This window comes from Cinclus cinclus, chromosome 8, assembly GCF_963662255.1.
Source record: "Cinclus cinclus chromosome 8, bCinCin1.1, whole genome shotgun sequence".
NCBI lineage: Eukaryota > Metazoa > Chordata > Aves > Passeriformes > Cinclidae > Cinclus > Cinclus cinclus.
Window position 1 is genome coordinate 22,089,044 of NC_085053.1, and position 12,114 is coordinate 22,101,157.

Sequence of the window (12,114 nt, forward strand, 5' to 3'; positions counted from 1 at the left end):
CTGGACTTGTCCTTCTGTGGTCAGGTCAGACCTTCCCAGAGAACCAGAAAATCCAGCCCTGGCTCCCTGATGGGGCTCAGGTGGGTGATGCTGGGGAGCAGTCGAACCCCAGGCTGTGGCACCAGGCACTGCAGGAGGTGAGGGGAACAGTGCATAGCTTGTCCTTGTTTTTCCCCTGTGGCTGACAGTGACTAGGAAGGAGAGCAAGTATTCACATATTGGCCAAAAATTATTTTTGGTATGGGGAATTTTGTGCAGCAAACAAGGTCAGGCTGGTTTGGGGCAACTTTTGGGAGAGGGTCAATATAAGAGGGGGTTTTGGAGCAGTCCCTCTTTGGGAGAGGAATGAAGGCTTGGCCCTGACTCTGAGCAACTTCCTTGGCAGCTGCTGCAGAAAGGGGCTGAGGCTACAGGCAGTGAGGGGGTGAGGGCTACAGCCCCCAGCTGCAGCACGGGTTGTGTTCATACCCAGGGTGCCTGGGAGGGTTAGAGGCTTCCCCCAAATACCACTGTGATTTGGCTGGAGCCCAGTGGGGCTGACTTCATCCTGTTGAAATGTATCATTACAGCCAGGAAGGGAATGTGCTATGGGGTTTTGGGGGAGCTGGGTGCGGGGTGGAGTGTGCTGAGCACACAGAGCCTGGTTTCCTGCAGGATGAGGTTTCCCCTGCCTCCTGCATCACTCTGTGGTTTGATGGCAAGTTGCAGGGACACACTGAGGGGACCAGCACAAGCTCCTGCCACAAAGGTGCACTGGATGGGCAAGGACCACTGCCAGGGTAAGGCCTGGGGAGGAAACATCCCCCTCTTGTGCGGTGTGGCTCTTGCAATCGTCCTGTGTGGGAAACCAGCCCTGTTTCAAAGCGTCTTTCCAAAGAAAATCACTTTTGGCAGCCCTTAGGCAATGGCAGGTCTCTGCTGACTGCTCCACTGCTGGCATCTGTCGTGGCTGTCACTGTCCTCTCCCGCTGCCACCCTGTTGCGTCCCTGCCAGCAAGAATCCACCTCCCTGTGCAGCAGTGGGGCACGGCCCGTGCAGCTTTGGCTTTTCCTTTGCAAACCGGCTCGTGCGGCCGTTCCCCAGCGCCCTCCTTTGCCGGCTTCACTTTTGGCCCTGGATACTGGAAATTAAGAGTTTTGGAGAGATCCCTGTCTGAGTGGTGCCGAGAAGGGAGAGCAGCAGGTCACCCACAGAATCAGCCTGCGCAGATGGGGTACCTCAGCCTTGGCTGGCAGAGGGAGGCTGTGACCCGGGGTCTGTGAGTGCTGGGGGTACCCACAGCTGGAAAACCCCAAGCTCAAAGCCCAGCATGGGGAGGAGGGCGGCAGGGTGGCACCCGCAAGCTGCACAGGATGAAACACCTCCGAGGCTGACACCGCTGTCCCTCAATGTCCCCACGGCAGGAGGGAGGACGCAGGCAGGGAGCCGGGAGCGCGTCTCACGGGGGCTGCCAGCAGCAGAGGGCAGCAGGGCTCCGGGCTCCCCGCCACACCGACGGGTGGCCCCGGCGGGGCCGGACGGGGCGGGGGCGGCTCCGAGCCGCGCCCGGTTAAAAGGCGGCACCGGCGGGGCGGTGGAGGTAGAGCGGGCTGGGGCAGGACAGGACGGTGCGTGTTGGTGGGGTCGGGGTCTGCTCTCCCTTCAGGTAAGTTGGGCTCCGTCCCTCCCCGCCCGTGGGAACCCCCTGGAGGTGCGCGGAGCTCTCGGGACAGCAGCAGCTGTGCTGGGGGGGGGGGGGGGGGGGTTCTCCCGGTAACCTTTCCACTCTTCCCCAGGTGCAAAGATGGGGTGCTTCACCTTTATCAAGGTTATGATGATCCTCTTCAACCTGGCCATCTTCGTAAGTGTGCCCCGGGGAGTGGGGTCTGCGGGAGGGGGTCCCGGGGAACCCCCGGAGCCGGGTGTGGGGTCGGCGTGGCTGGGCTCTCCTGCCTCTCCGGGCTCCTTTCTGTGGACGATGGGGTGGAGAGTGTGGGCAGGTGGGTGTAGGTGGGACTTGCAAAGCCCGGAGGGCTGTGCCGTGCTCTGGGGACAGTGGCTATTGCATCAGCTGCCCCTGTCCTTTGCTGCGCTGAAGCTTGGGAAGATGCTGAGTGCCCCAGAACAGGGGACTTCGCTGCGTCCTCGCCTGGGGGCTCTACCTCTGTAGGAGAGCAGCCCCCGTGTGTTACTGTGGCTTTGGGGTTCTTGGATGTCGGGAATTTAGAGCACATGCAGGCTCTACTCCCACCCAGGGCGAAGGGTAGCAGAGCTCACAAGAGCTGCCCTGGTTCTGCAGGAGCCACCTGGAAGAGGGTATGGTAGGATCCAGCCTTGGGAAGGAGGGGGTGCAGAGCCTCCCGGCTTGCTCTGCTGAAACACTCCCTCTATAAAGCTCCGGCGTGGATTTGACTGTGCTGGGGAAGGTCGAGCTGGCACAGACCTCAGGCGGCCCAAAGTTGACCTTGCCTATATGGAGGAACTTGTGGCATCCTGCTGGTGGCCAGTGTCTGAACTGGGGACAATGGGAGGCTGGTGGCACTGCTGGTTTGGCTGTTCCACTGCTGGCACTGAAACTTGTTGGGCTGGGGAGGAGGGCAGCTGTGACACTGCCCAGGGGATGTTCTGCTGGTGGGGTGTGTTTCAGGGTACTGCCCTGTCTGGCAATGCCCTGAGCTGCCAGCAGTGCTACAAAGTCTTGCTTGGTATGGTGAAAAACTGCTGAGGGGAGAAACACCTGTGCCAGGGCCTTTCCCAAATACCAAATCTTGTGCCTATCTGGAAGCTGACATTGCCGTTCTTCTTCCAGCTTAGTGGTGGGACCCTCCTGGGAGTTGGCATCTGGGTCAAAGTGGATGGAGAGTCATTCCTGAATATATTTGGGGCGCTATCCTCTAGCGTCCTGCAGGTTGTGAATGTGGCCTATCTCCTCATCGTCATTGGTGCCATCCTCCTGGTGATTGGCTTCCTTGGGTGCTATGGTGCCCAGAAGGAGAGCAAATGTCTCCTGATGATGGTATGGACCTGACTGACCTCCTTTATCAGGCCTTGTTTGGGCTGGGTCTGTGGTGGGGGAGACCTGATGGGCAGATTTCTATGTGGAGATGATGTCTGTGGCTGTGTCTGTGTAGTGGTAGTCTGGGTGGCCCTTGGAAATGCAGTGCTGGACTCAAAGTCTGCCCCAGGAAAGGGTGGGTGGAGGTGGGAGGGAGTGCTGAGTTGAGGTTTCTCTCTTGGAGCATGTCCAGAGAGCTCAGCCCCACGCAGGTGGAGGGCTGAAGGACCCCAAGATTATGCTGCTCCTGCCCAGGAGCAGAGCTGAAGGCAATGAGGCAGGAGGGCTGGAGCCCTGGGGAAGCAGATGAGTCCAGGGGCTCCTGAGGATTCTGGGTGTCAGTTTGACCTCCCTCCCCTTGCTGTGTCCTAGTTCTTCTCAGTGGTGCTGATCATCTTCATTGCTGAAGTTGCTGCTGCTGTGGTGGCTCTGGTCTTCACAGGTCTTGTGAGTGCAATACTTGAGTCTTGGGTTGGGCTGATCTGGGACCTGTCCTACCCCTTGGGAAAACAGGAGACATGGCCTGGCAGTGCTGCCCATGGTGTGGAAGCTGTGTAGTGGTCACTGCTGGAACCAGCTACATGGGCAGGCTGGAGTAGCCTGAGGGTGGTGGGAACAGGGGCTCCTGTTACAGCATAACCCTCATATTTTTAGGACAAGTTTTGCCCACTTCTTTCTGTCAAGCTTCTTACTCCCTAACAGGCTTAGGCTTGACGCCTCCCCACCTCTGAGGGTAGGAGCCACTGTAGGAGGAAGTCCCTATTGCCTTATGCTGAGCAAACTCACCCCCTTATTAGGCACCTGAGAAACCACCTGGGGAGAAAGGTGACTGCCTCATTAAGTACTGGAGAAGTCAACTGCAGGGCAATAGTCATTCCTGGCTCCCTCCCTTAACACAGCTTATCAGATGACTCACTGGGAATAAGTGACCTTGGTGCCATAAATCCCTGGTTAGTAGGGAAGGGGAAAACTCTCTGTGGGTCAAACAAATGTAGTGTGACTTCTGGCCATTCTGGGTCTTTCTGGTCTCCCCTCTCTAGGCTGAGACCAGTATGGAGATGCCCAGCTCTGTGGTGCTCCCCAGGACCTTCTCTGATGGTGTTTTTCTGCCCTTTCTTCCAGGCAGAGACGTTGCTGACAGGTCTGGTGACCCCGCTTCTGAAGGAGAAGTATGGGCTGGATCCTACATTCACACAGATCTGGAATGTCACCATGACAGAGGTGTGCTGAGCCCTGTGGGTTGGGATCCTCCCAACTTGGGCTAGGTGGTGCACATCTGGGTGGAACAGTGAGATGGAAGTGTGGACACATCACAGTCCTGGATGTGCTGACCTGTCACCACCTCCTCAATTTCCCAGGTTCCTGGGAACTACCCACTTGGGACCTAGTGGGGTGAGAGCTATATGTGATGGTGTGTGAGGCAAAATCCTGGTCCTGAGGCGACTACTGAGAAGCCCACTGAAGCAGGGTTGAGCTGGGTGGCACTCTCCATGAGCCAGTGGGGTCCTGACAGTGTTGGAGCCTGGAGGGAGACTGAAGGATGCTCTTCTCTCTTAGGTTCACTGCTGTGGCCTGAATAACTACACAGACTTTGATGACTCCTACTTTTATGGGAAATATCACAGCTACCCCAGCCAGTGCTGTGGTGACACAGGGGCACTCTGCAACAGCACACTGGCTGCAGAAAAGGCTGTCAAGGTATGGGTCTGCTGGTAGCTCTTGCTTGCTGACAGAGCCTGACTTGGGGTGTGCCTGGGCACGGGGAGGGACAGCTCAGCTCTGCACACGGTGGTCCCACAGGCTTTAAGTTCTGGGGGAATGATGTGGTGACCTCAGCTTGTTCCCTGGTAGAAACAACTAAATGTTGCTCTGGTCCTAAAAGGAATGGAGTGGCATGCCTGGTGTTGGGCATGAACCCAGGCACTACTCTGCCTTTTTGGGTGATTTCCCTGTTTCTTCCCTTCCTTTCCTTGCTTACCACCCAATACTTGGTCTGAGAAGTGGCTGAGTTGGTCCTGAAGCCTTGGACCTTCTCCATGGCTGTGTGCTCTGGGTTGAGAAGCAGTACCTCCCTTTCTGGGGGATGCTGTGCCTTGGCAGTTGGGGTATCTCCATCTCTTGCCATCCTCACCCCTGTGGTTGCCTCCTGCAGGGCTGTTTCCCACAGATCTTGGAAGAAATCAGGACCAATGCAGGAGTGGCGGGTGGCGTGGCAGCCGGCATCGCTGCCTTGGAGGTGAGTGCCTGAGCACTGCTGTGCTGCCTCCTCCTGTGCCTGGAGGTGGGGCTGGGACCAGCCTGGGGGCGGCCAGGGGCTGATGTGGCTCCAGGACCACCTGTAGCTCCAGGCTATTGAGCCTTCTTCCCTGAGCACATCCAGCCCTCCCTTCCCAGTGCACTGGGGATGGAGGGCTGTGTCCCAAACCCATGTGGGGAAGGGGAGGGAGGGCCCACATTTAAGGGGGCTGATTTGCACCTTTCCACCCCCAGATTGCGGCCATGGCAGTTTCCATGTACCTGTACTGTCGGCTGGATGAGAAGTGACCCTCCCCTGAGGCAGGAGGATGACCTGCCACCCCCCCATGCTGGGGTGCACCTGTGGTGTGCCACGCTCTCAGGGGGACCCCATCCCTCTCTAGGTCTGATGCTATCCTATGCACTGTGATTTGTAGCTGTATTTTGATCTACTGAGCTGGGATCTGTAGAGTTTGTGTATATTTTTGTACTTAATGTGGCATATGAAGCCTGTACATAAGTATTTGGGGTGTTCTTTGATTTTTTTTTTTTTTTTTTTGGCGGGGGGGTGTTGATAGAGAGGCTGCTTGGTCTGTTTGGTTGATGCCAGCAGGAGCTAAAGCAGTACAGGGGCTGTTCAGGACTGCTGATCTGGTAATGGCACAGTGATGTCTTGGTAAACTCCTGCAGGCGGGTGCTGTACTGCTCTCACACTGTCCCCACCGTGTCCCCCTGCACCAATTTGAGGTGGTAACTACACCCTCACTAGGGATGTGTCTACTCCTTCCACCTCTGGCCTTGTTGCCATATAGTCCCCTGAAAGAAGGCCTGGCTGGTCTCTGTCCCTTCCCTGGCATGAAGACAGCCCTGGTGGTCCCTGACTCTGCAGGGGCTGAGACTGCCCCGTAACTCCTGTCATGTTGTGCTTGAGCCCCTCTCTATGCTGTTAAGAAATACAAATATATTTTTCATCTTGGATACAAATTTTCTGGAGTTGAGCTTTGTGCTGCCTTCAATAAATACCCTCTGCCAGGGGTGGGGGATGCCAGGGGTGGGGGATGCCAGGGGTGGGGGCTGCCTTCCCTCCCTCCTACCTTCCCTTCCATGTCCTTGCAGCCCTGCCCTTGCCTGTGGCTCCTCACCTGTTCAGGTGCTTGGAAACAGAGCAGCCCTCTGTTTGCAAAGGGAGGGGATACTACCTTTATAGCCCCTGCCCTCTGCAACAGCCCCTGCTTCCTTACACCACTCAGTCAAAGACTGAGCAACAGCTTGGGGGCTGGCTTGGGGAGTTCCTGCAGGAATCCAGAATAGGGGGGTGAGGAGGGACAGATCCTGCCACATACCTCTGAACATCTCCAGCCCAGCACTGTCCTGCTTTCTCTGGGTGATGCACCTGCTCCTCCCTCTTTGTGTGGGGATGTGGGAAGTATGGGTGGGCTTGGGGGGTTTCTAGACACCCTCCTTCCCCCCTGCTACTCCCTCTCTGCTCCTGAGGGTACGCTTGCTCTGCCTCTGTTTCTCCATTTCAAAAGCATACCCAGGCTGGGTGCTGCCAAGAGCTCCTTCACCCTCTTTTTGCCATGAGGCTTCCTGCCTCTCTGGTTGTGGGGCAGGGGTGGTGAAGGACAGAGTGGGTGGCAAGAGGCCAGTGCGCAAACAGCCTCCCCAGGTGCTGCCTTGCTCTGTGCCTGCCATGGCACCCCCTTATCAGCTCCTGCCTGGGTACGAGGCTGTACCGAGGCACTGGTGTGGTCTGGCACCCTCTAGTACCTGTGACACTGGCAGGAGCAGGCAGGGACCGGTGAGACAAGCATGGGCACCCCCTCCCCCACTGGGTTACTCAGCCCTGGGGACATGGGATTTGGCCCTGCCCCATGGCAAGGTGTGGGCAGAAGCTGCCGGAAAATAGCCTTGTCTTTCCAGGACAGGTGACTAGGTCCCAGTTCTATCGAAAACCGCTGTTACCTCATGGGTGACGTCAGGGCTTTTATGCCTCTTTTCCCACTCCAAGGATGTAAGAGCTGCCAGGAACCTCTTCCTGGAGGTGTGCTATTGTGCCCAGGACCCAGTTGGCACAGAGCTGGGCACACCTGGCCCTGTCCTCTTATGCCCCCTGTTTTTGGGGTGCCTTGCAGAGCTGGCTCCTGGCATATACCCTCTCACCATCACCCCTGGGGGGTGAAGTAGGCTCAGGGGCGATGCCTGGCCAGCTGCTAGCTTCTACCTTTGCAACTCCTCCTAGCCATGGGCTTCCGTGGGGCAGAACAGGCTCTTTCTGTGGCAGAGTTTTGTAAATAATCCTGCAATCACTGACATGGTTCCTCCCCTCCACCTGCTGGGAGAACTTAAAGGATCAGTTTCTCCTCACGGATGTGATTCCTTCTGATTGCTTTCCACGGCTCTTGGCTGCCCTGGCAGTCAAAATCAGAGCCGTGGGGGGTAAACTGGACTGGCACAGCCTCCCTGTGCTCTTACTGTGCCCCTGGCCTCCAGTGCCCAAGCACTGCCTCAGCCTTTGGGCTCTCCAAGGAGATTCCCGTTCCGGGGTGCTTCCCCACAAGCCCCGCAGCACATCCCAGCCCACCACCCACCCCCAGCAGCTCATGTGGGTGCCACCAGCCACCTCTGCACCTCCTAGCCCTTAGACTTGCCCGGTTCTCGCAGACTGGCACTCTGGGGCAATCAAAAACTGACAGCACAAGACCAAAAGGTCCCTGAGGGCTTGTGGTGGCAAACAGAAACTTCCTTATTGCCTCCGGGAAGATGGCAGGACATGGCTCGAGCACCTGGCATATCCGTGTGTGTGCCAAAGTGTGGGTTCTTCTTTTCTACCTGGGATACAGGGTGGGGGAGGGCAGGAGGGCAAAGTCTCCCTGCGGGGATGTAGGGCAAGCAGCCAGTGCCATGATGGGAGCCGCACACAGTCCAAAATTCCTGGAGATTGGTAGGGTGCACTCTCTACCGGCATCACTTGCCCCGGGGCACAGCAGGCATCTGTGCTGGCAGGGAGTGGGCAGTGATTGGCAATTTAAGAAAGGAGTCGCCCCCTCCTTCCTGAGAGTTAGCATTGATAGGAACAGGTACGTGAAAAGGAGGAACTGCATGTCTCTGGGTTTGTGCTGATAAAGGGGGTAAATGAGAAACAAAAGCAAATATCCAGCATCAGCTGCCCAAGGAAGGCCTGCTGTGGGGAATTTCACCTGCCTCCTGTAAGAGCTGGGCCAGGGTGTCCCAGACTGGGGAGAAGGGGAGATCCTTGAAGAGTGCAGGCTGATCCTTCAGGAGAAGTGAGGCAATGCACACTCCCTGGCATAGACTGCCTGCTTTACTCCACTTTGCCTCTTCCTCAGAGATAAACCATCCTGAGCGCCAGCCTAACACCAACAGTGCGTTCTAGGCAGCTCCCTGCCCTAATTATTTTGTCGGGATATCAGAGGAGACAATGCAAGGGCTATTCAAAAGGGCTATTCGTCTTGCAGGAGGCAGGAGCTGACATTGAACTTGGCATGTTAATCATTAATGCTGCACTGGGCAGGAATGGCACAATAACCATCACAGCAATCCTGGACACTTAGTTGAAGATTAATTTGCCACCTACCTTAAATGTAGGCACAGAAGATGCCAGTCCTGCATCTGCAGGCACAGCAGAAAGCAGGGACAGGAATGGGCTGGGTGCAGGGAAACGACCCCCCTCACAGCTGGGAACAAGGGGAGAAGCCAAACAGAGTGCCTTCCTGGGAGCAGTTTGGGCACCTTCGCATTTATGACTTCTTATTCATAAATGCTTTTGGCATTTATGACTTTTTATGAAGCAGAGGGTACTGAAAATTTAGGATCAGTTTTCTGGGCTGGGATGCAAGTGGCTAGACACAGCACCACTGACTCCCCGCCCATGGAGGGAAGGAGATGGGGCCAGCACAAAGAGCATCCTTCCAGTGCTGAGATCTCTCCATTCAAGAGGACTGGGTGTGTTATCCCAGAGGACTCTGGCTGGAAGGCACTTCCCTCCATCTATGGGTCACAGAAGAACCCATATGCCATGGGAAGGGTCAGCCTGGACCTTGTCTCCCACATACCAGCCTGTCATTGGAACACAGAGAACTTCCTGCTTCCCCGGCACAGAGATCTCCAACAAAAAACTATAATGCATAAAAATAAACGCGATGGAAATTATGCAAAATTCCCCACCCCCCACAAGCTCTGGAAAGGTCAAGTTTCATGCCAACGCTATTTTGCTTTTGTTTAATTATCAGCCAGCTCCTGGGAGGTGGAGCAGCCCGGCCAGGTTCCCCTTTGTAGGGCTGTACAAAGCCAGGGAGGCCGGGCTGGGGAGCTGCACGGGCTGGGTGAGAACTGCAGCTCGGGCAGCATGTGCTAAAGCTGCTGCTACATGGGGCTGAGCTGTGGCAGCCACTGGATCAGACTCCCAGGGTGAGCAGGCAGGCCAGGGGACAGTGCCCAGCCAGCTCCTGGGACAGCTGGGAATGCTCCAGCACCAGCAGGATGCAGCAAGAAGTGAGCGAGACCCCCCAGAAAGGACAGGATGAAGAGCGACCAGCACCTGGGGGTGATGAGCCAAGGTTCTCCCTGAGCCTGGCACAGGTTCTCCCTTTCAAGGGGGTAACCTGCTTCGACTGTCATCCCTCTGTCTCAGGAAGGGAGGCTCCTATAAACGCAGCAGTTAGCACGTATTGGCTCCCTGAGGCGGCCACAAGGAGGGTGTCAGACCTGAGCACACATCAGGGCTCTGCCCTGGGCACTCAGACACAGCAGGTGGATCCTCCTCTTGCCCTCGGTGCCCTGGCAAAGCCTTGGTGCCGCAGGGTTTGGCTTGGGAGGAGGCAGATGTGGAGCCTGGCAGGAGGTGAGAGCCCCTCACCAAGCGCCTGGGACTAGGTAAAAAACTTCTGCTGCAGAGTTGCCCTGCCAGAAAGCTGTGCTTGGTCCTGGGAAGGGGCTGTCAGCCCAGCCTGGCTGCAGGGATCAGGCAGGTTGCAGCTGGTCCATGCTGGTGGCTGACACTCTCCCCCTATCACTTTTATTTCAGTCCTGTCGTCTCTGCTTCAGATATGGGTGCATCCCCAGCCCTCCCAGGGCTCCCTGCCCCATAGGGGCAGACATTTGCAATGGTCAAGAGGGTGACAAGGCTGTAGTTCTCAAGCCACAGCAGCTGGAGGTGCCAGGAGGAAGACGGGAGCAAGTCACCAGGCAGCTCGTCACAGTTTCCATCAGCTGCTCAACTGAAGATAAAAGTGATAAAGATTGAGGAGGAAACAGCTCGAAAACCTGTGCCAGCCCTGCTGGCACCGTATGGCACCACACAGAGGACCTCTACTGGCACAGGCCTGGGGCCACCATTAGCCCACAGCCAAGCATATGCAGCCTTGGGCAGAGCAAGACACTAGAAGACAGGGGTCTCTCCTTTCCAGGCGGGACCCCAGAGCCAGGGACCCCAGCCCTGTACCCTGCACAGAGCCAGCTATGAAACACACAAGGCTCAACAGCTCTGCAATGTTTACTCTTGAAAAAATAATTCAATTCAGAAAGCGTCAAACCCTGGTGATGCCACACACCCAGCCCTGCCATGGCTGCCACTCTGGAGCTTTGCTGGGGGGACAGGGAGGGACAGAGAACATCACCCTGTGGGTCTGGCACGGTGCGTGGACAAGGGGGAGCCTAAAGCCCACCAGCTGAGTCCTGCTGTCACTGAGAGCAGGGAGCCACAGAGCCCTGGCTGGCAGGGGAGGAGAGAGGAACTCGTGTTTAGCCATTCCCTATCCCTTGGACCACCTTCCCTAGCCCCAAGAGGAGCTGGGAAGAAGCCAAGCCTGAGCCCTACCCGAGAAGGGAAAGAGGATGCATTTAGTTTCAAGGGGTAGAGAAACTGAGCCTTGGGAACAGAGGTGACAAGGAAGGGTCATTTGGAAATTCTTCCAAAGCAGGGCATGGGGAGTGAGCTACTTTCTCTTAGAAAGAAGTCAAGTCCCTTTTCCATCCTCATAAAAGACCTGCCTTACCCTGAGGGCCACCAGAGGGGCCACCTGCCCACTGGCTGCCAGAGCAGAGTCCCATGGAAGGGCAGCACTGGTGGTGGCTGGGAAGGGCAGGGATTAGCCCCAGACCAGTACTGCAGCCTCAAGGGTGCCACTCTGCATGCTCTTGCTCCTCTCCTGAATCCACCCCATCCAATCCCATCCCTGCTGCTGGGGCAGGAATGCGAGGGACTGTGAGGGTCAGAGTCCCTGCAGTCATGCTGCAGCTGTGCTGCATCCCCACTGGGATCATTTTAGCCAAGAGGAGTTTCCTGGCTCACAAGTTTTCATTCCTACTCTGGACAAGGGAGGAAAGCAGGGAACAGAGGGTGGAGCCAGTGGGACAAGACACAAACCTCCCATGACTGCCCCTGTGCAGGCTGGGGGCTGCCAGCTTTCCATGCTGCTTCCTGTTACGTGCCCCTTCCCAGGAGCAATAAATAAATAAGTTAGTGTAGTGTAGACCCCGACGCTCAGTTCACAGTGAGAAAATAAAGGGGAAGATCCCGTTACCTCAGGGAAAGAGCTGAGCAGCAACTCCTCCCAAAGGCAAGCCAGAGCACTGCATCCCTGCCCGATGCCAGGGGATGGCAGAGAATGGATCTCTCGCTGCACGGATGAGAGGAGGAGCTGTACTGAGCAAGGACTGCCCCCCCCTGGGGTGCAGGGACACTAGTACCAAATGGCTGGGGATGGGAGAGGGGCCCTGGGATCCTTCCTAAGGCACAGAACACCCTCCCTCTCCCTCTGCACGAGGGGCGTACCACAGTGGGAGGGCCAGGCTGCCCATCCCAGACCAGCTCATAGCTTCC

General features: G+C 56.8%; 1 protein-coding gene across 1 annotated transcript; it reads left to right on the forward strand.

The window, feature by feature from the left end:
• The first annotated feature begins 1,784 nt into the window (after window positions 1–1,784).
• TSPAN1 (tetraspanin 1) lies at window positions 1,785–5,579 on the forward strand. The gene is made up of 7 exons (XM_062497735.1): window positions 1,785–1,841; window positions 2,790–2,996; window positions 3,408–3,482; window positions 4,158–4,256; window positions 4,593–4,733; window positions 5,188–5,271; window positions 5,526–5,579. The coding sequence occupies exons 1-7, from the start codon at window positions 1,785–1,787 to the stop codon at window positions 5,577–5,579; spliced, it is 717 nt and encodes a 238-aa protein (XP_062353719.1).
• The last annotated feature ends 6,535 nt before the right edge of the window (window positions 5,580–12,114 follow it).